Below are 23,312 nucleotides of genomic sequence, written 5' to 3'. Positions count from 1 at the left end.
AGTTTGCTTGCGATAGAGAGAGACCTCTTATTTTCCTTCTCAACAGAACAGGCAGAGAAGGGTCATTAGAATGCAACAAAAAAAAAAAACGTCTTAGGGGTGTTTGTGTGTTTAAGTACCTTTCTGGAGTCCTTCCCTGCGGATGTGAACCTGATAATATGAGCTCTCAAAATGTTGAGGTGAGCAATACTCTCCTTTTAGAAATCGCAATGATGTGGTGGTACATGTATGCCTGGTGAGCGCTCTCCAAAAATGGTATCGGTTTCTTCCATCCATGGATAAAAACGCTGTCTGCATGCTCAAGCCTCCTCCTTCCCTCACTAAAACCTTCCTTCTCAGGAAAACACTACAGTTTCTATTGCCAATCATTTTTACATGTGTCGTTTAGCAGAGGCGCTCTTATCCAGAGCGACGCACAGTTAGCGCAATGATGTTAAGATGCCGAGGTGAGACGACCACATATCTCGGTCGTAGTCGGTACCTTCACTAAAGTCATTATCAGCGAAGTCGGTGCTAGTAGGAAACGACCGGTAAACGGGGTGGCACCATGGGGTTTTTATCTAAGATGCATTTGGAACCCCTAAACCTTTCCTTGGGGTACTTCATATCACTTTTGGCAGTTGATTTCCATAGACTCTTATCATTCAGTTCTCATTCTCAGTTCCCCTACTAAGTTTGGCCTTTTGACAGCTGAGTTTCAATGTAGAATTAGCCTTGCTATTACTTGTGTTTGGGCCTCTGACTGACACCCAGCTGCTGGAAATATAGCAGGTCCCCACACAAAAAGATGTAGCAAAGAACTTGTATTTTTTATTTTCTACTGTACTTCACTAGAATCATACACCGACGTTTCGGTTAAGAGCCTTCTTCATTGTCTTTACTCCCAGCTGCCGACGTCTGCTACCAATGCTACAGTCAGAACACTGAATGGACAAGCAACGGGGCCTCTCCCGGTGCAAAACTTCACTCTGTTCCAGCGCAGCTCTACAGGATATTAAATAATTATTTTGGATTATATTCCTATTATTCCAGGCCAAGCAGGAAGCCCCATCTGTTTCCATTCCAGGGAATGTCTGTCTGGCTGTGCTGTCCGGTGTTTTTACTCCAACTCCCTCCCCTCCCTAATCTCTGTCGCATTTCCTCTTGCATTCCTCACCTGCACTTTTTGGGACTATTCTATTGGTTCCATTGTAAAGTACACACAAAATCAACTATTTGACATAATGACGGTATGTGTTTGACCCATGGGGTCCAGTCAGGTGCTTTTCTATCGAAGGTCTATCTACGTGATGACTATGGCCACTTTACACAATGTTGGTTTGACCCTTGGCCCACACCAGAGACGGCAGTCTGGCTACCACGACTGTACCTCAACCTCGCAATCTTATTCCGAACCCAAAATATTATTCTGCAGTAATACATTTGATTCTCAGTAGTCATGGAAATCCTGTCTGTGTTGTTGTATAGGCCAGACTGTGTGGCATGTAAAACTGTTGACTGAGCCAACTTTCAGTTTCCCCCCCCAACCTTAAATATACTAGCGTTTTGCACATTTCCTCAAAATACAGGTTCAACAGCACCACGCCAGCAATATGGCACCGCTATTATGCAACATGCCGTCTTTCGTTTCTTTTCTTGACAATATCATAAACAACAGCTCAGCCAAAAGCCTGTTTTGTGTGTCCAATGTTTAGTCTGAAGGTAGCATTTAGAGCTTTTGTAGCCTGGAATCCAAATGGAATATCACTCTTTTGAACTATTGTTTCAACGGAGTGATATTCCGTTTTAAATTCCAGGCTGAGAGGTTTGTTAATTGTCTCCTCTCCATTGTCAGTGAGATTGACGGTGGATATCCCTGCAGACGCTTCGCTATTTAATTGATGAGAGACAGGAAACCCTCCTTCTAGTGCTGTCTCTCATCTGCCTACACTGCCTCTTTCAAACACCCCTTTATATTCCTTCATAACGTTAATGACCCTCTGCTTTTTATTCTTGAAATCGTTCTCTCCATCTCCTAATGTGGGCATTGTATTTATACCCAATTATGGCCAATCAATGTCCAGTAATGCTAAATCTTGAATTGTGTTGTAATGCACAGTAGTTTTTATTTGTGTATGGATTTTGCATCAAAATAAGGCATTTGACTGGCCTAACAATGAATAGCTTGGCTACAGTTGGAAGTATGTAGAATAGATATTGGATGCCATGCAGCATTGTTTTGACACTGGGCTAGGAACAGATGGCTAGAGTATGTTGCAACGTTCGTCTGTACCACATGTTTCTGATTTGCCAAAGCTGCCCATGCATCCTCTTTCTACTTCCTGCTTTGCCGTGGAGATTGTATCACTGTGGTCTGTGGTCCGAAACGACCCTCTCCCCTACTTCTCCGCTCTGTAATGCACCTCCATAGTTCTCCATTAACGGAACGTCTCCAGCCAGTGCGTGCTGGCCATGCTACTCTGTTGGAGAGGAAAGGTTAGTCGCTTGTGAAAAACTCTTATCTCTCCCTCCTTCCAGACGACGTCTCCGGCGGGGCAGGGCCGGCCCGAGTCCCCTGTCTACACCAACCTCCAGGAGCTGAAGATCTCCCAGTCCAGCCTGCCCCCCATTCCTTCAAGCTCCCCACTGCATGTCCTCGGGGACTGGGAGACCCACAAGGACCTCACCGGCAGACACTTCTACTATAACAGAGCCTGCGGCGAGCGCACGTGGAAACCGCCCCGCGTACGGGATGCGAGTTGCAGTACCAGTAGTAGTCGGGGAGACCCCCATGGCACAGGAGAGATGGAGGTATGTAAACACACTCCTTGGGTGCCCCATCGAAACAGACCCTCATTCCATTGGTTGTATTGCTGTAGCATACTGTCGATACAGTTAGAGCTGAAGTTGAGCTGTAAAGCGAGGGAGAAAAGAGTTTGGTTTGGATCCAACGGAGGAAGTTTAACCCATCATGTTGACCCCTGCCGCTGATCTACAGTCTACCTAATCTATCTGTCCCCCTAACGTATCAACAACTGCTCTGAAAGGTGGCCCTGGGGCCTAATTATTATATTTTAGACATTTAGCAGACATTGGAGCGGTTAATGAAAGGTCTGTGTTAACAATTTTCCCCTAGCAAAGTAGTTATCAGTAGGAAAAGTCAAGCGCATTTTTGGGGGGGGGGGGTTTACTCCTTGAAGAAGTAGGGTTTCAGATGTTTTCGGAAGATGGGCAGGGGGACTCTGCTGTCCTGACGTTAGGGGGAAGCTTGTTTCGCCATTGGTGTTCCAGGACAGAGAAGAGCTTAGACTGGGCTGAGCGGGAGCTGGTGTAGGGTTTGAGCATAGCCTGATTTAGTGAGGGGCAGTTCCCCTTGCTGCTCCGTAGGCAAGCACCAGGGTCTTGGAAGCGGATGCAAGCTTGGACTGGATGCCAGTGGAGTGTGTGGAGGAGTGGGGTGACATGGGAGAACTTGGGAAGGTTGAACACCAGTCGGCTGCGGCATTCTGGATAAGTTGCAGGGGTGGACAAGCGGGGACCCCAGCCAACAGAGAGTTGCAGTAGTCTAGACGGGATATGACAAGTGCCTGGATTAGGACCTGTGCCGCTTCCTGTGTGAGTAGGGTCGTACTCCACGGATGTTGTAGAGCATGAACCTGCAGGAGCGAGTCACTGCTTTGATGTTGTCAGAGAACAAAAGGGTGTTGTCCAGGGTCACGCCAACGTTCTTTGTGCTCTGGGTGGGGGGGACACCATGGAGTTGTCTACTGTGATGGAGAGGTCTTTGAGCGGGCAGGCCTTCCCTGGGAGGAAGAGCAGCTCCGTCTTGTTCGAGGTTGAGGTTGAGCTTGAGATGCTGGGCCGTCATCCAAGCTGAGATGTCTGCCAGACACGCAGAGATGTGTGACGCCACCTGGGTTTCAGAAGGTGGAAGGAGTTCGGGTGTTGAGGCTTAAGGGAGCGGTCTCGTGACTGGTCTGGCCAGTGGTAGTCCACGTCCTATTGCAGCTCTCCCTGGGTTTTTGAAACGGGGCGAGTGTGACTCTGTGTTAAATGAAACCAGGTCAGGACTGAAGTAGGTTTCTGGCCGACGAGGCCGTACTATATTTAAGTGCGGCTGGAGTACTAAGTACCAGTTAGAGAGATGCTCTCCAAATATTTAGGATTCATCTGATGTAATGCCACAGCTGACACAGCGCAGATGGAGTGCGTCCTTATTCCCACCTTATTCCCAATCTAGTGCTATACGTTAGACCAATGTCTATAGGGCTCTGGTTAAAATGAGTGCACTAAATATGGAATAGGGTGCCATTTGGGATACTGTCTGTGTCTGCTCGGCATGACACTTTCATATGTTACTACCGTGGGAAACATGAGGGAGAATGTACGGAGAGGAATAGATTATTTCCAACAACTGTAGAAGTTATATTGTGTTAACTGTGAGCAGTGAAACAAGCTGTTGCTATTTTGATGAGGGCTAGGTAGTAAAATAAACTGCGTATCCTCAGTTTAGATTTCATGTAGCGTTAGTGGTACAACACTGCCCCCATGAGGTGATTCAGTGTATTGTAACCAGGCAGGAACTATTAGACTGAGTACTCCGTTTACCACATGCCAAATTAAATGCTGGTAAATAAACACGGATTTACATAGTTGATCAAGGTTCCTGGGGATTTAAGCCTTTATGCTGGTGGGATGCATGAATGCATTGTTGGGTGTTTTTTCGTTTTTCAAATTTTTTTCTTATTATGGGTACTCTACAGCTATGTCATTGATCATTCACTACTAAATCAAATCAATTGGTCCCATACACATATTTTGTAAATCTATTGATCTATCAATCTCCCGAGTGGCGCAACAATCTAAGGCACTGTATCTCAGTGCTAGAGGCATCACTACAGACCCTGGTTCGATTCCAGGCCGTATCACAGCCAGCCGCGATTGGGAATCCCATAGGGCGGCGCACAATTGGCCCAGCGTCATCCGGGTCAGGGTTTGGCCGGGATAGGCCATCATTGTAAATACAAATTTGTTCTTCACTGACTTGCCTAGTTAAATAAAAAATATGATTCTGGGAAAAAAACGTGGTTCTACCTGAATCACAATGGTCTCTTTCTCTCCCTTTCGCCCTTCTTTTGTTCCGCCACCTCCTCTCCTCCTCCTCCCTGCTGCCCCCATGCAGCCCCTGTCTTCCGAGGAGAACTGTCACAGCAGCACCTACTCCAGTCAGTCAGACAGTCAGTACGGCACACCCCCTAGAGGCTGGTCAGAGGAACTGGACGAACACGGACACACCCTCTATGTCTGTGAATATACTCATGAGAAGGTACTGGGGCTCTCCTCTCCTCCTTTGGTTTCACTCTCTCTGTTTCTCTGTCACTTCTCCCAGGGCTCCGGTTATTTTTCCGGGTTCATAGGGGATGGGTCCAAAATCAATAAATGATGCATGTCTATGATCATGTACCCATGGCAGGACTGGCTTTGGGAATTTTGGTTGAGAGAAGTTGTTTTTGTTTGCCTTTATTTTTGAACATTTTACCCTGCTGTTATCCTTGACAAGCAGTGTATTTATGAAACTGTCATCAGTGCTGATTTAGTATATGTGTTTGTAGTGGATAAAGCACGTGGACGAGCAGGGAAGGCCGTACTACTACAGCGCTGATGGGTCCAGGTCAGAATGGGAGCTACCCAAAGTAAGTAAACATATCAGTGTATTGTGTTACGTTGTGTTGTGCTGTGCTGGTTCTGGTTTTACCTCCTATGCAGTGTTTTCCGTAAGTACATGGAGTAGGCAGCCAAATAGAAAAAGTAGCCAGCAAGGGAGTTCCGGGTTGGGAGGGTCCGGGTGGCATGCCCCCCCCCGCAAATTTGTTTTGCAGAATGAGCTCTATTTTGATTCCACCCGAAATACACAGCTAGATTATTGAATACTTTAATGACTTTACCTCCCAGATTGGTAACATTTGTTGTGGTATTGAGTAGAAAGGCATGATTTACAATTAAAATGACTGAAAATGTATAAATTCAGTGTGTTGTTGTTTTGGATATCATGTAGGTCTTTATGATCAGAACTATTTCCTAAGTAAGAACATCTTTTTTTAACATTAAACCCATATTCTCTTGATTAAAGTCACGTTTTCAGTTTTACTGAAATGTATTATTTTTGTTCTTCAAATGATGCATTTGATTAGCGTTGCTGCTGTGGACACTTGGGGTAAGAACCAACCTGTCAATCAGTCACTGTGGGTGGGACTTTGAGGGAAGGCAGTAGATTAGTAATGTAGTCAGAAAAACTAGTTTAGTCTACTCTTTCAATTTAATTTATTGTGGAAAAAACTAAATCTAGTCTACTCTATCTATTTAGTTGATTGTGGTAAAACGCCTATGAAAAAAGTTTGTGTTCTGTCAAGTAAACAGGAATTCCCTGTTGAGAAACAATATAAAATGGTAGGAAAAGGGTTTTAAAATGCAAAATGTTCAGGGGGAGGAGGGTTCTCACCGATTCGGTTCCATTCTGCTAAAAGATCCTCTCAAAAAATAACCGTTTGGTCACAAACTACCCATCACTAGGCTACACTGACGAGTCACTTTAGCAGCACTGGTAAGTCTGGAAATGGGCCTCGAATCCTCGGAAAATACAAACTAGATCTTTGGCTTACTTGCCCCGATGCGATACCATGGGAATATAGACTGAGTGTACAAAACATTAGGAACACCTGCTCTTTCTATGACAGACTGACCAGGTGAAAGCTATGATCCCTTATTGATGTTACTTGTTAAATCCACTTAATTCCGTGTAGATGAAGGGGAGGAGCCGGGTTAAAGAAGGATTGTTAGGCCTTGAGACAATTGAGACATGGATTGTTGTACGTGTGACATTCAGAGGGTGAATGGGCCAGACAAAACATTTAAGTGCCTTTGAACGGGGTATGGTAGTAGGCTCCAGGTGTACCGGTTTGAGTGTGTCAAGAACTGCAACGCTGCTGGGCTTTTCATGCTCAACAGTTTCCTGTGTGTATCAAGAATGGGCTAGCACCCAAAGGACAACCAGCCAGCTTGACACAACTGTAGGAAGCATCGGCGTCCACATGGGCCACCATCCCTGGGGAACGCTTTTGACACCTTGTAGAGTCCATGCCTCGATGAATTGGGGCTGTTCTGAGGGCAAAAGGGGGTGCAACACAATATTAGGAAAGTTTTCCTAATGTTTTGTACACTCTGTAATGACGTTGTATGATTTGTAAATATTAAAGGGATATAGGAGATCGACTTTTCAGTCAGTTCGACACCTTTTTTTAAACTAGTCAACACTTGCTGTTCGGTCGTCAATCAAAGCACAGTAGCCTAAATAGCCTATACTCCTGGCTCTGTGGCTCGGCAGGTAGCATGGCGGGTAGGAGCTGACAAGGTAAAAATCTGTTGTTCTGCCCCTGAGCAAGGCAGTTAGCCCACTGTTCCCCTGGCGCCGAAAACGTGGATGTCGATTAAGGAAGCCCTCCGCACCTCTCTGGTCCAAAGGGGTTGGGTTAAATGTTGAATGCATTCAATTGTACAACTGACTAGGTATCCCCCTTTCCCATTATAGGCCTATGAAACACGCAGAATAAAATAAATGAATGTGCCACAAAACAATAATTAAGTGGATTTCAACTCCACGTATGTTACCACGTACATTACAACTCCCTCCTCCGTGAAAATAAATTTGACTGCATCCAAACCACAGCGCACAAAAATAATAACACAGATACCGAGAGGCAGGACAGACAGCAGACTGGCAAACCAGCTGTGTCCCTGTCATCGCTCGCTTTGTTGACTGTCAGGGACCTGTCCTATGAGAAGATGCATGTCGTTCGTTTTAGCGGGAGACTGCTACACGAAGGCTTTCCTGACTAGCGAATTGAAACTTTTAAATGAAGAGAAGCCTAGTTAATTTATGAAGTGGAAAAAGTAGCCGGCTCACAATGAGTCTTATCAGCTTTTTAGCCGGCGGCCGGTGCTTATGGAAAGTACTGCTCTGACACTACAACCAGGTAGCACACTTCCTACTGCCTCAGTCTATTTCCTCCCCGGTGATCCACAGTCGTCTTCGGTCTCCGTCACCTGTGGTCCATTGACTGCGTGGAGGTTGTGGCCTAATGTACTTGACAGGGACTATTAGTGGCTAGTGACTCTCCTGTAATCTTGTTGGTTTAGCAGGGATCAGAGAGGTAGAGAATAGGCATTAGCTTTCATTTGGCTGGCCAACCGGCAGATACAGGGATACAGACACACACACACACACACACACACACACACACACACACACACACACACACACACACACACACACACACACACACACACACACATACATACTGTAGATACAGATAAGCTGGGTGCAATGGTATCCTTTAGCTATCTTGGATGAATACACATGCTGGGAGCTCCTTCTCTCTGAGAGGGTGCCTTCTGATGGGTGACTGATGATGCGCTGGGCCATGAGAAGAGAGGTATGAAGAGGAGATACTGGAAAAATGCCAAGCAATAGCTCTTCTAGGACCTTTACTTTGTCATCTGATCAGTGGAGGATAATGAGTTCTCCCTGGACCTCTCTTTCTCTAACCCTCACCCACCCTGTCTCACTTCTCTCTCTTCTCTTCTCTCTCTCTCCCTCTCTCTTTCTATCCTCTGACTTTCTCCACCGTCTCGCTCTCCTGTCTCCCTCTCTCCCTCCCTCCAGTACAACTTGTCTCCTCCCCAGCCAGGCGATCCCCCCAAGAGTCGTAGTCTGGAGCGGAAACATCCAGACCCCATCGTCCTGACCAAGTGGAGACACAGCACCTACGTACTAGACCTCAACGACAAGGTAAGACCACATGCTCTCGGTCTATGTGTACAGTAACCTTCTTTCAGAAACTCCATGTTTACTGTTGTTAATTCCATTGAAATGGTCAAATCCGGAACTAAACTGAAATTACAATATCAATTTTCCTCATTGATTTTTTAAATTAATTTAATGAATTGATTGGAACGGCCCCCAACCCTGGTTGTCACCAACCACCACTTTTTTAATGCTGTAAATAAGATTGACGCTGCTCTGTAAGAGTGTTCTTGAACCCTATCGAAGTTGTCTGGTCAGTACCACAGGTGGTCAGTCTGGCCAGCATGTGGTCACTTCACATCCTCTTGACCTTGTTTGGGTCTCTTGAGTTTTTATCCCTGAATAGCTCATTGACAAATCCCAGTCACATGCGATGTAGGCTAAACCATGCTCTCCAAACATTCTCCTTGTGACTAGTCCGTTGGGTCCATTGTACCTGGGAAAGTTAATCAAGTGCAGCCTCAGCAGTTCAACATATTTGACGGATGTATTTGACCCAGATCTTTGTGGTTCTGTTCCAGTTCTCTTTCAAAAAACTCAGGCGCTTTGAATCGAGCCATCACATGGGGAGATCTGGTCGCAATCTTTACCGTGGTAAAGTTAGTATCTCCCGCTCTCACACTTCCCCTCTTACTCTGCCTCCACCAATCCAGAGCGGAAATGATCATTTTGCTGATTTTAAGCCAGAAATGCGGCGTATGAGGCTGCCTCGCAAAATCTTAACTCGATCTTGATCCGGAATCAATTCCTTTACTCAATCAAATATGCTATGTTGATCTCTGTCTGTCTGTGAGTCAAACCAAATCATTTAGAGGAATGCCTTTGACTATACCCTGAAAGTGAAACAAAGCCTTTAATCTAACTAAAAAAAAATCATTTTTAGTTGACACAACCACTTCACAATAACCTAGTTGTATGTTGGCGTAACATGTTCAAATCCATTGGCAGTTTGACGTCAGGTAATCTGCCTTAAGTATCCTAGGGTGCAGTGCATCACTCTAGCTCTATTCCACAGGGGGGACGAGTGTCTGCGGGTTTTCCATACTCCCTTATACTTGATTGTTGAATTAAGGTCACTAATTAGTAAGGAACTCCCCACACCTGGTTGTCTAGGGCTTAATTGATCGTAAAAAAAACAAAAACCTGCAGACACTCGGCCCTCCGTGGAAGGAGTTTGTCACCCCTGCACTAGCTATTATGGAAGATTTCTGCTCCAGATTCTTGATACATTTTCTCTTTCTCACCAACTAACCCTAATCTGACCATTCTCTTCATCCTACCTTGTCTAGTCTCCATCATCATCATGTTGACCTTGTTCTTTATCACTCTGTCTGTCATTGTGTAGGAGTGTGGCCCTACAGCCCCCAAGCACAGTTCTCCTGACTTTGACTCCTGTTAGTATTCCCTGGCTTTGACTCCACAACATGCAACATCCATCTAATATTTTATGTCTCCTCTCTCTTGACACAACAGGTGCGTTTGTAAATTCCCTCTGGCTATCTACTCCGATTTCAGAGTGCTCTCGTCTGTGTGCCAGAGTGCAGAATAATTGATGAATTTATAAACGCTTAACACCCATTGAATGGCTGGTGTTGGTAACCGTCAACAAAAAAGCGCAATTAAATTGTTGCCAGCAGCACAGTTACAGTCACCAAATCTCTGGTTAACATGAACAGCCTAACCAGCTCTGCTAGGGTGAGTAAAATGGACAGAGTGAGGTGTTCTCTCATTTGTGTCTGGAAGCAGCTAGCAAACTAGCCAACATTAGCCAATTAGCTTGGGTGCTTGACTGCCAGAACGCTCAGATCAACCCTACTCCTCGGCCAGAGCGTCCAGTGTGCGCTCTGAGCGCTCCAAGAGCAAAACGCTCTGAATCTACAAATGGGCAACCTGACAACGCTCTGAATTTACAAACACCCAGAGAGCACTCTGGCACTCCAGATTGAATTTACAAACACACCCAATGTCTCACCAATGTGACATCACCATCTAACTGAACAGCAGCAGTTAGGGAGAGCTCCTCCTAAAATGTGCTTCATGTCGTTAAATTAATTAGTTTTTAGTGAACAGTTTGGTTGTTTCAACGCAGTGCTGTGTTCTCCATCTGTTTTTCCTTTGAGGAGATTGTTTGATTTTGAAAAAGATTTTGAGATTGATCAACATGGATCTGAAAGCCAACTAGTCTACTAAAGCCTTGTTCACAGTCGCAGTTTGAAGTGACACAATTCCTATTTATTTGCATATCTAATTCAAATCTGTTGTTTTTCCTACAGTCTGAACAGCCAAAAGGACATGGAATCAGATATTTCACGCCACATTTCATACCACCTTCGTAGGTGGTTTGAAATCCGATACAAATATGATTCCTGGTCATGTGACTTGTGTCTGAATGGTCAATCTGATTTATTTGCCCTCATGTTGTTTTTAGACTGTTATTCAGCATTAGTGAATGTTGTAGAAAGCTGAACAGCTACCTAGCTAGCTAGTTGATTGCTGCGGCTAGCCAAAAAGGACTTGTTTTGAAAGTTGGGTCATGTTATCTTTTGAGGCTTTAAAGCGTTCTTAACCTATGATTTTGAACATTCAAAGCAACTGGGAAACGTCCATGGCAGGCATTAGCTTGTCAGCTTAGCTTGTTATATCACTGCTGAGTGATACGAAGCACAAGCACCGCCACCGACAGTCAGTAGAACAAATTGGATTTGAAAAACAAAACTGATTTGAGTATTACGGCCTGCAGTGTGAACAAGCCTGAAGTTGTCTTGATCATCTAGCAAGAAGCAACAAGACAGGATTGAGGGACTAGGACATAGGGACAACGAGAAGGAGGGAAAATAGAGGATAAAACCAACAGCAAATGAATTGATTTGGAGGATTTATGGAGGATTTCTAAAGGGAAGACCGGCATTGAAACGAACCAACATTAACAAACAAAAAAGAAAATAAAGGTGAGAGAGGATTGTTCTGGACATTGTAATTTGTGTGTACAGTGTTAATTACACTAAATTACACATTTAATAGCTTTATATTTTCATTTTAAAAAGTGCGCTATTTAAAAAGTTGCATGCTTCAGCGCTCAAATTCGATAAATAACAATGGCAACAGTAGGAGGAGCTTGGCCCATTCCATTTGATCCACCAGCAGAACAGAACTCTGAACATTCTAAACAGCTTTACAAGAAAAGGCTGCTGAGGGAAAATCCAGAGACATTGTTTGCTGATTATACCCTAATTAGAGACAAGAATACAATCTCTGACCTTTCGCAGGGTAGCCTATGTGTTAGAGCGTTGGACTAGCAACCGGAAGGTTGCTGCAAGTTCAAACCCCCGAGCTGACAAGGTACAAATCTGTTGTTCTGCCCCTGAACAGACAGTTAACCCACTGTTCCTAGGCCGTCATTGAAAATCAGATTTTGTTCTTAACTGACTTGCCTAGTTAAATAAAGGTTAAAAAATAATAATATATTATTTTTTTTTACCTTTATTTAACTAGGCAAGTCAGTTAAGAACAAAATCTTATTATTATATATATACACACATATGTGTGTGTATATATATATTTATATATATATATTATATATTATTATATTATTATTATATATATATATATATATATATATATATATATATATATATATATATATATATACATATATATATAATATATATATATATATTTTTTTACCTTAACCTTATTTTTTTCTTTAACCTTATATATATATTTTTTTTTTAATTATTTTTTTTATTTATTTATTATTATTATTTTTTTATTTTTTAAAGAGAGCATACTGCTGCTTGGTGTTCTGCCTCATGTAGGCACTTTGGCCATGTCAGAAAGAGAGAATCACCAAATGTCAATATATCTTGGTATTTGATGTACAGAGCCTGATAATCGACTCTTCACCTACACCAATGACACCGTAATGATTCAAGGCTTAGAAGCTGCACTTGTCCTCGATACAGTGCCTTGCACTATTTTGTTGCATTACAACCTATAATTTAAATGGATATTTATTTTGATTTCGTGTAATGGACATACACAAAATATTCCAAATTGGTGAAGTGAAATGAAAAAAATATCTTGTTTAAAAAAAAATCCCCAAAATAGAAAATGTGCTGCTTGCATATGTATTCACCCTCATTGCTATGAAGCCCCTAAATAAGATCTGGTGCAACCAATTAACTTCAGAAGTCACATAATGAGTTAAATAAAGTCTGCCTGTGTGAAATCGAAGTGTCACATGATCTCAGTATATATACACCTTTTCTGAAAGGTCCTGGATTCTACAACACTACTAAGGAAGGGGCACCAAGAAGTGAGCGGCACCATGAAGACAAATGAGCTCTCCGAACAGGTCAGGGACGAAGTTGTGGAGAAATACAGATCAGGGTTGGGTTATAAAAAAATATCCTAAACTTTGAACATCCCACAGAGCACCATTAAATCCATTATTTAAAAAAAAAATTGAAAGAATATGGCACCACAACAAACCTGCCAAAAGAGGGCTGCCCACCAAAACTCACGGACCAGGCAAGGAGGGCATTAATCAGAGCGGCAACTATGAGACCAAAGATAACGCTGAAGGAGCTGCAAAGCTCCACAGCGGAGATTGGAGTATCTGTCCATAGGACCACTTTAAGCCGTACACTCCACAGAGCTGGGCTTTACGGAAGAGGGGCCAGAAAAAAGCCATTGCTTAAATAAAAAAATTTATCAAACACGTTTGGTGTTCATCAAAAGGCTTGTGGGAGAGTCCCTGAACATATGGAAGAAGGTACTCTGGTAAGAAGAGACTAAAATTGAGCTTTTGGGCCATCAAGGAAAACGCTATGTCTGGCACAAACCCAACACCTCTCATCACCCCGAGAACACCATCCATGTTTTTCATCGGCAGGAACTGGGAAACTGGTCAGAATTGAAGGAATGATGGATGGCACCAAATACAGGGAAATTCTTGAGGGAAACCTGTTTGTCTTCCAGAGATTTGAGACTGGGTCAGAGGTTCACCTTCCAGCAGGACAATGACCCTAAATCCCAGTGGCTAGATGTGTCAAGCTTATGGAGACAAACCCCAAGAGACTTGCAGCTGTAATTGCTGCAAAAGGTTGAATAGTTATGCACTCTCAAGTTTTCTATTTTTTGTATTATTTCTTGTTTGTTTCACAATAAAAAAATATTTAGCATCTTCAAAGTGTTAAGCATGTTATGTAGTGATACAAATGATACAAACCCCCCAAAAAATACTTTTTAATTCCAGGTTGTAAGGCAAAAAAAATAGGAAAAATGCCAAGGGGGTAAATACTTTCACAAGCCATTGTATACATGAGTTTACATCACTGAAAGAGCTAGCAGACACCTTGTAAGAGAATGGCACTCTAACACCACAGCCCAGAACAGCAGCACACAGGCAGAGCATCCCATGGCCTTCATTTTATGTGACTCCAATGGGTCATTTCTCAGCTTGAAACTACTATTCCCTGGCATGTCAGTCAGAAAGCTATGGTACCCAATCACAGCAAGTGCCTTGAAAAGTCTGTCAAGCAACAAATTAAATGTGGCAAAACATAATTCCCACAGGTACTAATAATTTGATGGCAGTGAGAGGACATTTACAGTTGAAGTCGGAAGTTTACATACACTTAGGTTGGAGTCATTAAAACTTGTTTTTCAATCACTCCACGAATTTCTAGTTAACAAACTATAGTTTTGGCAAGTCGGTTGGGACATCTACTTTGTGCATGACACAAGTAATTTTTCCAACAGTTGTTTACAGACAGATTATTTCACCTATAATTTACTGTATCACAATTCCAGTGGGTCAGAAATGTACATACACTAAGTTGACTGTGCCTTTAAACAGCTTGGAAAATTCCAGAACATTATGTCATGGCTTTAGAAGCTTCTGATAGGCTAATTGACGTAATTTGAGTCAATTGGAGGTGTACATGTGGATGTATTTCAAGGCCTACCTTTAAACTCAGTGCCTCTTTGCTTGACATCATGGGAGAATCAAAAGAAATCAGCCAAGACCTGGTTCATCCTTGGGAGAAATTTCCAAATGCCTGAAGGTACCACGTTCATCTGTACAAACAATAGTTTGCAAGTATAAACACCATGGACAACGCAGCCATCATACCGCTCAGGAAGGAGATGCATTCTGTCTCCTAGAGATGTAATTTGGTGCGGAAAGTGCAAATCAATCCCGGAACAACAGCAAAGGACCTTGTGGAGATGCTGGAGGAAACGTGTACAAAGTATCTATATCCACAGTAAAACGAGTCCTATATCAACATAACCTGAAAGGCCACTCAGCAAGGAAGAATTTGTTTCAAAGCATTCTCTAAGACCTAAACCTCAACTGGAGTTGTTTATAAAGGGTGTGACCATTGAACACGTTGAAGAAGCTGAACTCCTAGGAGTAACATTGGATGGTCAGTTATCATGGTCAAATCATATTGACAATATCAACTGTACTAGTTGATCAGGCTTTGATCTTGTCCCATCTTGTTTACTGTCCGGTAATATGGTCAGTTGCAGCAAAGAAAGAACTAGCCAAGCTGCAGCTGGCGCAAAAAAAAGCAGCACACCTTGCCTTTAACTGGACACACATAACTAACATCAACAGCATGCATGGTAGTCTTTCATGGATGAGGAGAAATTGACTACATGTAGTAATTTTAATAAATATTTGTGTGTTAAAAATGCCAAACCACTTGTGTAATCTATTGTCATACACTTCAAACAGGCATACATACCCCACCAGACACGCCACTAACGGGTTTCTTCACGGTACCTAAACCAAAAACAGATTGAATGTGTTTCTGAGTTATGTATAGTGCCATGCCACCGTGGCATCCTCTACAAGCAGAGGTTACTCAGGCCAAAAGCAAGTTTAACTTTAAAAATGTTACAGTATGTTTTTTCCCCCACTGCTCCTCTCCTAATTTAACTGTACTGTGTATATGAAGTGCGTAACTAGTATCTCTGTTGTCCCTTGGCGTCTTTCCTATATGTAACTCTTATTTTATTTGTTTATTTTCAATTTAATGTAATATCTTGTGTTGTTCTTGTCTATTGCTGTTAAATAACATTCACATTTTCCATGACAACATGTGGAGTCTCTGAAATATAATTAGAATTAACTAAGTCAAAAACGAACGTTTAGCTGTTAGCTAGGCAAGTTGTATTTTGAGGCTTACAATCTAAGCAAAGAGATTTTGCGGTTGGAATTGCAGGATGTATTTATACTGAACAAAAATATGAACGCAACATGCAAAGGCTTGGTCCCATGTTTCACGAGCAGAAATGAAAGACCCCAGAAAGGTTCCACACTCACAAAAAGCTTATTTTTCTCATTTTGTGCACAAATGGTTTTTACGTCCCTGTTAGTGAGCCTTTCTCCTTTCCCAAGATAATCCATCCATCTGACAGGTGTCATATCAATAAATGTATTAAACAGCATGATCATTACACAGGTGCACCTTGTGCTCGGGACAATAAAAGGCCACTCTAAAATGTGCAGTTCTGTCATGTAACACAATGCTGCAGATGTCTCCAAGTTTTGAGGGAGCGTGCAATTGGCATGCTGACTGCAGGAATGTCCACCAGAGCTGTTGCCAGATAATTGAATGTTAATTTCTCTACCATAAGCTGCCAACAACATAATTTTAGAGAATCTGTCAGTACGTCCAACTGGCTGGGCCTGGCTCCCCAGTGGTTGGGCCTGGCTCCCAAAGGAGGTTGGCCTATGCCCTCCCAGGCCCAGCCATGGCTGCGCTCCTGCCCAGTCATGTGAACCCATAGATTAGGGCCTAATTTATTTATTTCAATTGACTGAACTGAATTGTGAACTGTAACTGAGTAAAATTAGTTTATTTTTGTTCAGTATAGTTATAAGCAGTGGCAAAGCACGTACCCACTTAATGTGGGGGTGCCCCTAATCCTATATTTTTATTATTCAATATATATATAAGTATACAAAACATTACGAATATAAATATACAGTTGAAGTCGGAAGTTTACATACACTTAGGTTGTAGTCATTAAAACTTGTTTTTCAGCCACTCCACAATTTTTTTTAAACAAACTATAGTTTTGGCAAGTTGGTTAGGACATCTACTTTGTGCATGACAAGTAATTTTTCCAACAATTGTTTACAGACAGATTATTTCACTTATAATTCACTGTATCACAATTCTAGTGGGTCAGAAGTTTACATACACTAAGTTGATTGTGCCTTTAAACAGCTTGGAAAATTCAAAAAATTATGTCATGGCTTTAGAAGCTTCTGATAGGCTAATTGACATCATTTGAGTCAATTGGAGGTGTACCTGTGGATATATTTCAAGGCCTACCTTCAAACTCAGTGCCTCTTTGCTTGACCATCATGGGAAATTCAAAAGAAATCAGCCAAGACCTCAGAATTTTTGGTTCATCCTTGGGACCATTTTCCAAACTCCTGAAGGTACCACGCAGCCGTCATACCACTCAGGAAGGAGATGCGTTCGGTCTCCTAGAGATGAACGTACTTTGGTGCGGGATTGCAAATCAATCCCAGAACAATGGCAAAGGACCTTGTGAAGTTGCTGGAGGAAACGGGTACAAAAGTATTTATATCCACAGTAAAAACGAATCCTATATCGACATAACCTGAAAGGCCACCCAGCAAGGAAGAAGCCACTGCTCAAAAAAAACCAGACTACGGTTTGCAATTGCACATGGGGAGAAAAATAGTACTTTTTGGAGAAATGTCCTCTGGTCTGATGAAACAAAAATAGATATGTTATAATAATATGTTTAAAATAAAATGTTTGGCCATAATGACCATCGTTATGTTTTGAGGAAAAGGGGAATGCTTGCAAGTCGAATAACACCATCCCAACCGTGAAGCACGGGGGTGGCAGCATCATGTTGTGGGGATGCTTTTCTGCAGGAGGGACTGGTGCACTTCACAAAGTAGATGGCATCATGAGGCAGTTAAATGATGTGGATATATTGAAGCAACATCTCAAGACATCAGTCAGGAAGTTAAAGCTTGGTTGTAAATGGGTCTTGCAAATGGACAATGACCCTAAACATACTGCTAAAATTGTGGCAAAATGGCTTAAGGACAACAAAGTCAAGGTATTGGAGTGGCTATCACAACACCCTAACCTCAAGAACATTTGTGGCCAGAACTGAAAAAGTGTGTGCGAGCAAGGAGGCCTACACATGTGACTGTTGCACCAGCACTGTCAGGAGGAATGTGACAAAATTCACCCAACTTATTGTGGGAAGCTTGTGGAAGGCTACCAGAAATGTTTGACCCAAGTTAAACAATTTAAAGGCAATGCTACCAAATACTAATTGAGTGTATGTGAACTTCTGACCCACTGGGAATTTGATGAAATAAATAAAAGCTGAAATAAATAATTCTCTCTACTATTATTCTGACATTTCACATTCTTTAAATAAAGTGGTGATCCTAACTGACCTAAGAGAGGGCATTTGTACTAGGATTAAATGTCAGTCATTGTGAAGTTTAAATGTATTTGACTAAGGTGTATGTAAACTTCCAACTTCAACTGTACATTTAACGGTATTAAATCATATCGTCGGTAATTTGAAATACCCCGGTATAAACAGTATATCGCCCAAACCTCTCTCTTTCTCTCCTGCATGTGTTCTTTCTGTCTCTATCTGCTACCGTGGCCAACATCCTTTTCTACTGTCCAGTCTCCTTTTTAGTTTATGTTGTGTTTCTCTGTTACGGTATTGTCTTTCACCTTGTGGGACCATTGATAACGAACCGTTTGAATCAATAGATTGTGCGCCTGTGTTGTAGCACAGCCTATCGGTGGTACAATGTAACATGTCTGTTTGCATGGGCATCACACCCTTTACTGCCCTGTTTCTTCTTTTTGTGTGTGTGTGTCTGTCATTGTGTGTGTACGTGTGTGTGTGTGTTAGTGTGTGCTCAAGTCATGAGCCTCATTATGTTGTTCTAATCTTTTTTCTGTATCTCACGGCCGCTGGCTGTGTTTTCCTTCTCCCCTGCTGTGAGGGTGGGTGGGTGTTTGTGGTGTGTGTGTGTGTGTGTGTACTTCTTGGGTCTTTAAAAAAATATATCTATTTAACTAGGCATGCCAGTCTGACTGTGTTAATGTCTCCTGTCTGTCTCCCTCCACAGCCCTCTGAGAAGTGTGGAGTCCTCAACGTCACCAAAATCACTGAGAATGGCAAGAAAGTCAGGTAAAACATACTGTACAAAGATCATATAGATTAGAAAACATTGTCGTTATCTTATGTGGAAGTAAGAGGACAATACAGCATCATACAGACAAACAAAACAATGCCATTGATTCTTTGTTGATATAATGGACAGACTGATGGTTGATAAATGCTTGTGTTGGAGCTAGAGTTGCAAAAGTAGGGTATCTCACTGGAAATGTTTTACGTTTGCCGGTAAACTATCAGATTTTTGTTATCTTTCAAAGATAGATGACATTCAATAACAAGACATCTAGGGGCTGTTTTGGGTCATTTAGATTATCACAGGTGTCTGTAGTAATATCTGGCCCTCTGTGTAAAATATTTAAAGATGATTTAAAAAATAAATAAAATACAATGACAAAATGGTAAAGCATCCTGAATATTAGGGCTGGCCTCATTTAGTCAACTGGACGATTGTTTGGTCGATAGGCTGTTGGTTGACCGAGATTTCTATAGTCGAGCAGTAGCAAAAGAATGCTAATAATAATGGTGTACAATGGTGTGATTTGCGCCTATCTGAGTGGACTGGTCCATTGTGGAGGCTGTGGGGATGGCGCAGTCCATCTGTAAGATATGTGCGACTTAAATTGTGTATGTTTATATTACGTAATAACAATGGTGAAACACAAAAATATTTTATAACGAATGCGCTTTCTCCCACGTTGGATAGTGGTCGCTGTCCGCGGTTCTGAAACACATCAGTGTGCTGTTGAATTGGCACCTTTTCCTAGACCATGTGGCTATGTGCATAATGGCAAAGTTAAGCAACATAATGGTGTTGAGAACAATGCGGCGGAGGCAGCAGCAGAGTTAGGACATGAGAAAACAGGCCTTGCCTTACTTGTCTAAGAAAAGGGAGAGAGGAAACCCAAACTTAATTAGGTCTTTAAATGTTTTTATTTAACCTTGATTTAACTAGGCAAGTCAGTTAAGAACAAATTCTCATTTACAGTGACGGCCTAAGTTATTCAAGTTAACATTGCCAACGTTACGATAGATTATCATATATTTTTTGTTAATTACCAAAATGATTCCGGTAGCTTTGCAACACTAGTTGGGACTGGTTGATAAATGGTTGTGTTGTGACGTGGTTTACAAAGGGTTGTGTTGTGATGGTAAATAAATGTGACGTGGTTTATGGTTGATAAATGGTTGTGTTTTGACATGGTTGATGGTTTTATAAAGGGTTGTATTGTGATGGTTGATTTAGATAGATGTGATGTGGTTTATGGTTGTGTTCTGACATGGTTGATGGTTTTATAAAGGGTTGTATTGTGATGGTTGATTTAGATAGATGTGACGTGGTTTATGGTTGATAAATGGTTGTGTTTTGACATGGTTGATGGTTTTATAAAGGGTTGTATTGTGATGGTTGATTTAAATAGATGTGACGTGGTTTATGGTTGATAAATGGTTGTGTTGTGACGTGGTTCTAACAGGAAGAACTGGACATCTTCGTGGACAGTACTCCAGGGCTCCTCACTGCTCTTCGCTAAAGGACAGGGGAGTGGCACCAGCTGGGTACGTACCCCCTCAGCCGCCTTGTTAGGAACCACCTTGGGTTAAAACAAATGTGGTTTGTACAGTTTGTACAGCTGACTTCAGTTAATTAAAATGTAAAAATGTAAAAATGAGAGCTGAATACCTCCCCTACTTTTCCAATAACCTGCAGGAGTTTTTCACCTCAAGAAGAGGGTGGTAGTTTTAGTGCCTAAGAACGACCTGGTTTGCTGTCTATCTCCATTTAGTAGTAGTGCTAGTGCACCATAGGTCTTTCGATCTGTTCTGTTTCCCTTGTCCCTTCTTCTTTCATCTGTCTGTGACTCTATATTTCTCATTTGCCATCCTTCTCCTCTCCTCTTACTCTATTATTTTCCTCTCCTCATCCAAAGCCGCACTACCGTAGTGGCTCCATCCCTGAGCTGCTGCTCACTCTGCTGGCCAACTGGAAGCGTTCGGTCAAGCCCTGCCCAGCTGTCTCCTATGTCCACTCTGTCCATGGGCGTGCCCCAGCTGCCACTGTATGTCTCCTCTGTCCCTGTGCATGTGTTCCATTTGTCCCCCTGCCTGTCCGTCATGCTCACACTATCCCCTCGCCCTATCCCCTGCCTGCTACTCATAACCTAGCCTGATTGGTTGACCAAGGGATGTAGGGGGATGCGTTTCCTCTGGGTCCCCCGCCCTCCTATTTCTATGGGCACCATCACTGTTCATGACACAAACTGTTCACACCCCTCTTGTTGGTGGAGATCATTTTGCAGGTTTAAAGCTTATTTTTTTGCAATTCTATACATTTTGCCATGTCTAATGTGTATTCATATGATATTTGAGTGATACAAAAACTATCTATGGGCAAAAAAAAAACGAAATTAAAAAAACTTAACCTGACATGGGCTAGTAAATCTGAACATTTCAGACAAGTTATAAATAGCTCTCCCCCCCCCCCCCCTTTGTGCCCCACAGTTTGGGAACCACTGGCCTAGATAGAGGTGTTGTTGATATGCATACAATACTAACCTACTGAGTACAACAACAAAAAATGATAACAGTTGAACTTCCCCGTACAGTACTAAATGTTCAGCTTGCAACACAGTGGTGTGAATAAGATCACCCGTGGTTTATCTTCAAGTCAACGTAGCGGTTAATAACGACGTGTAACTATAACACAGTAACTTGTAACACTGCTTTGGTTGTTTTTAATGCAACTTGAAATAACAACTGTGTGAAAAATACTCATGAAAGATTTACCACTATTACTATCCTTGAGTTGGAAACTCATCTGATTTGTCTGAATGTTGAATTATTTCCTTGTAGAAGTTTGTGGGTAACCAGTCGAAGCCGGAGTTCACTGTGGATCTCAGAGGGGGGTCAGTTGATTGGGCATCCAAGGATAAGTCCAGCAAGAAGCACGTTATTGAACTGAAGACCCGTCAGGGGACGGAGCTGCTGATCCAATCAGAGATTGACAGCGTCATCAACGACTGGTACCGAGCCCTGACAGACACCATCAGCACACATGTGAGCGGACCTCTCTCTTCAGTCCAGAGCTTAGTAACTACCACACCTATAACATAATCAAATCCTGCACTAACTTGCTCTGTTTAGATGTCCGTCAGAGGGACTAGTAAAGTATAGTACAAGCCAATGACGCTCTAGAATCTCTGTAATGAGGGTCTTCTGAATATTCATTTATTTTTATCTGTTCAGTTCCGCATCCCTCCAATAGAGGGTAGAACTGGTCCAGGTTGACTTCCCTAATGGAAGTTGTGTGTGTGTGCGTTTGCGTGTGGGGACAGGCATGGGAGTCAGATGAGGCCATAGAGGAGGACATGCCTGAGTCCCCCGGGGCAGAGAAACAAGACAAGGAGAAGGACCACCGAGACTCCAAGAAAAACAGAGGTGCCTTGACTAAATACGCTGTGAGAGGGTGTGTTTGTGCGTGTTTTTTAGTGATCTTAGAAGGTATTGTCACCAAATGCCCTCTTGGTACCTGTTTAGACATTTTTCCTTCCATGTGGTTTCAGCGATGAAGACGTCTATAAGTATGGACTCCACTGACCAGAAAAAGACTAGAGTGAAGCTGAAGAAGTTCCTGACCCGCCGACCCACCTACCAGGCCGTCAAGGACAAGGGATACATTAAAGGTGTGGATGGAGATTTGGTTATGGGTTCCCGAGAATGGACCTACTGCTGTCCTCAACTAGAGGAAGCTAAACGCAGTGATAAACCCCTTGGTAACGAAACATTGTAAGTTGACGTCTCTCTGTGTTGTTTCTCAGACCAGGTGTTTGGCTGCAGTCTGAGCAGCCTGTGTCAGAGGGAGAACACGTCAGTGCCCAACTTTGTCACCACGTGCATCGACCACGTGGAGACCACAGGTACGAACGAGCCATACATCTCTGTTCCTTTATCTGTTCCCTCTCTCTGTCTTTTGAGTTATGATTAGAATTTTTTCAGAGATGAGATGTCAAGATTTTTGTAATGATGATTGTGTGCTGAGTCACAAACACGAGTTATAATGCCTCTCTCTCTCTCTCCCCCCTCTCTCCCCTCTCTTTCTCTTTCTCTCTCTTCTCTCCTCTCCTCTCAGGTCTGAGTATAGATGGCATATACAGAGTGAGTGGGAATCTAGCTGTGATACAGAAGCTGCGCTTCGCTGTGAATCACGGTAGGGCTTGTTATAGCTATGTTATAGCTTTTTCCACTAGCTTTGGTACATGGT

At 42.6% G+C, this 23,312-nt stretch overlaps 1 protein-coding gene across 7 annotated transcripts in view; it reads left to right on the top strand.

Moving 5' to 3' along the window:
• The window catches only part of LOC139420425 (rho GTPase-activating protein 12-like), a 100,806-nt gene that overhangs the window by 69,198 nt on the left and 8,296 nt on the right, over positions 1–23,312 (top strand). For 3 of the 7 annotated variants that reach the window (XM_071170539.1, XM_071170543.1, XM_071170545.1), the window contains 13 exons: positions 2,518–2,790; positions 5,162–5,305; positions 5,592–5,672; positions 8,699–8,824; positions 9,361–9,438; positions 19,008–19,069; positions 20,530–20,611; positions 20,983–21,111; positions 21,905–22,108; positions 22,387–22,489; positions 22,615–22,734; positions 22,870–22,968; positions 23,181–23,258. In XM_071170539.1, the coding sequence (XP_071026640.1) occupies positions 2,518–2,790; positions 5,162–5,305; positions 5,592–5,672; positions 8,699–8,824; positions 9,361–9,438; positions 19,008–19,069; positions 20,530–20,611; positions 20,983–21,111; positions 21,905–22,108; positions 22,387–22,489; positions 22,615–22,734; positions 22,870–22,968; positions 23,181–23,258 (1,579 nt within the window). The remainder of the gene's footprint in view (positions 1–2,517; positions 2,791–5,161; positions 5,306–5,591; positions 5,673–8,698; positions 8,825–9,360; positions 9,439–19,007; positions 19,070–20,529; positions 20,612–20,982; positions 21,112–21,904; positions 22,109–22,386; positions 22,490–22,614; positions 22,735–22,869; positions 22,969–23,180; positions 23,259–23,312) is intronic. The other 4 variants (XM_071170540.1, XM_071170544.1, XM_071170541.1 and 1 more) reach the window with 3 other exon arrangements.

Source organism: Oncorhynchus clarkii, chromosome 11 (genome assembly GCF_045791955.1).
Source record: "Oncorhynchus clarkii lewisi isolate Uvic-CL-2024 chromosome 11, UVic_Ocla_1.0, whole genome shotgun sequence".
In the NCBI taxonomy this organism is placed as follows: Eukaryota; Metazoa; Chordata; class Actinopteri; order Salmoniformes; family Salmonidae; genus Oncorhynchus; species Oncorhynchus clarkii.
The sequence above is the reverse complement of the archived record's forward strand: the minus strand, read 5'-3'. Positions and strand labels throughout refer to the sequence as shown.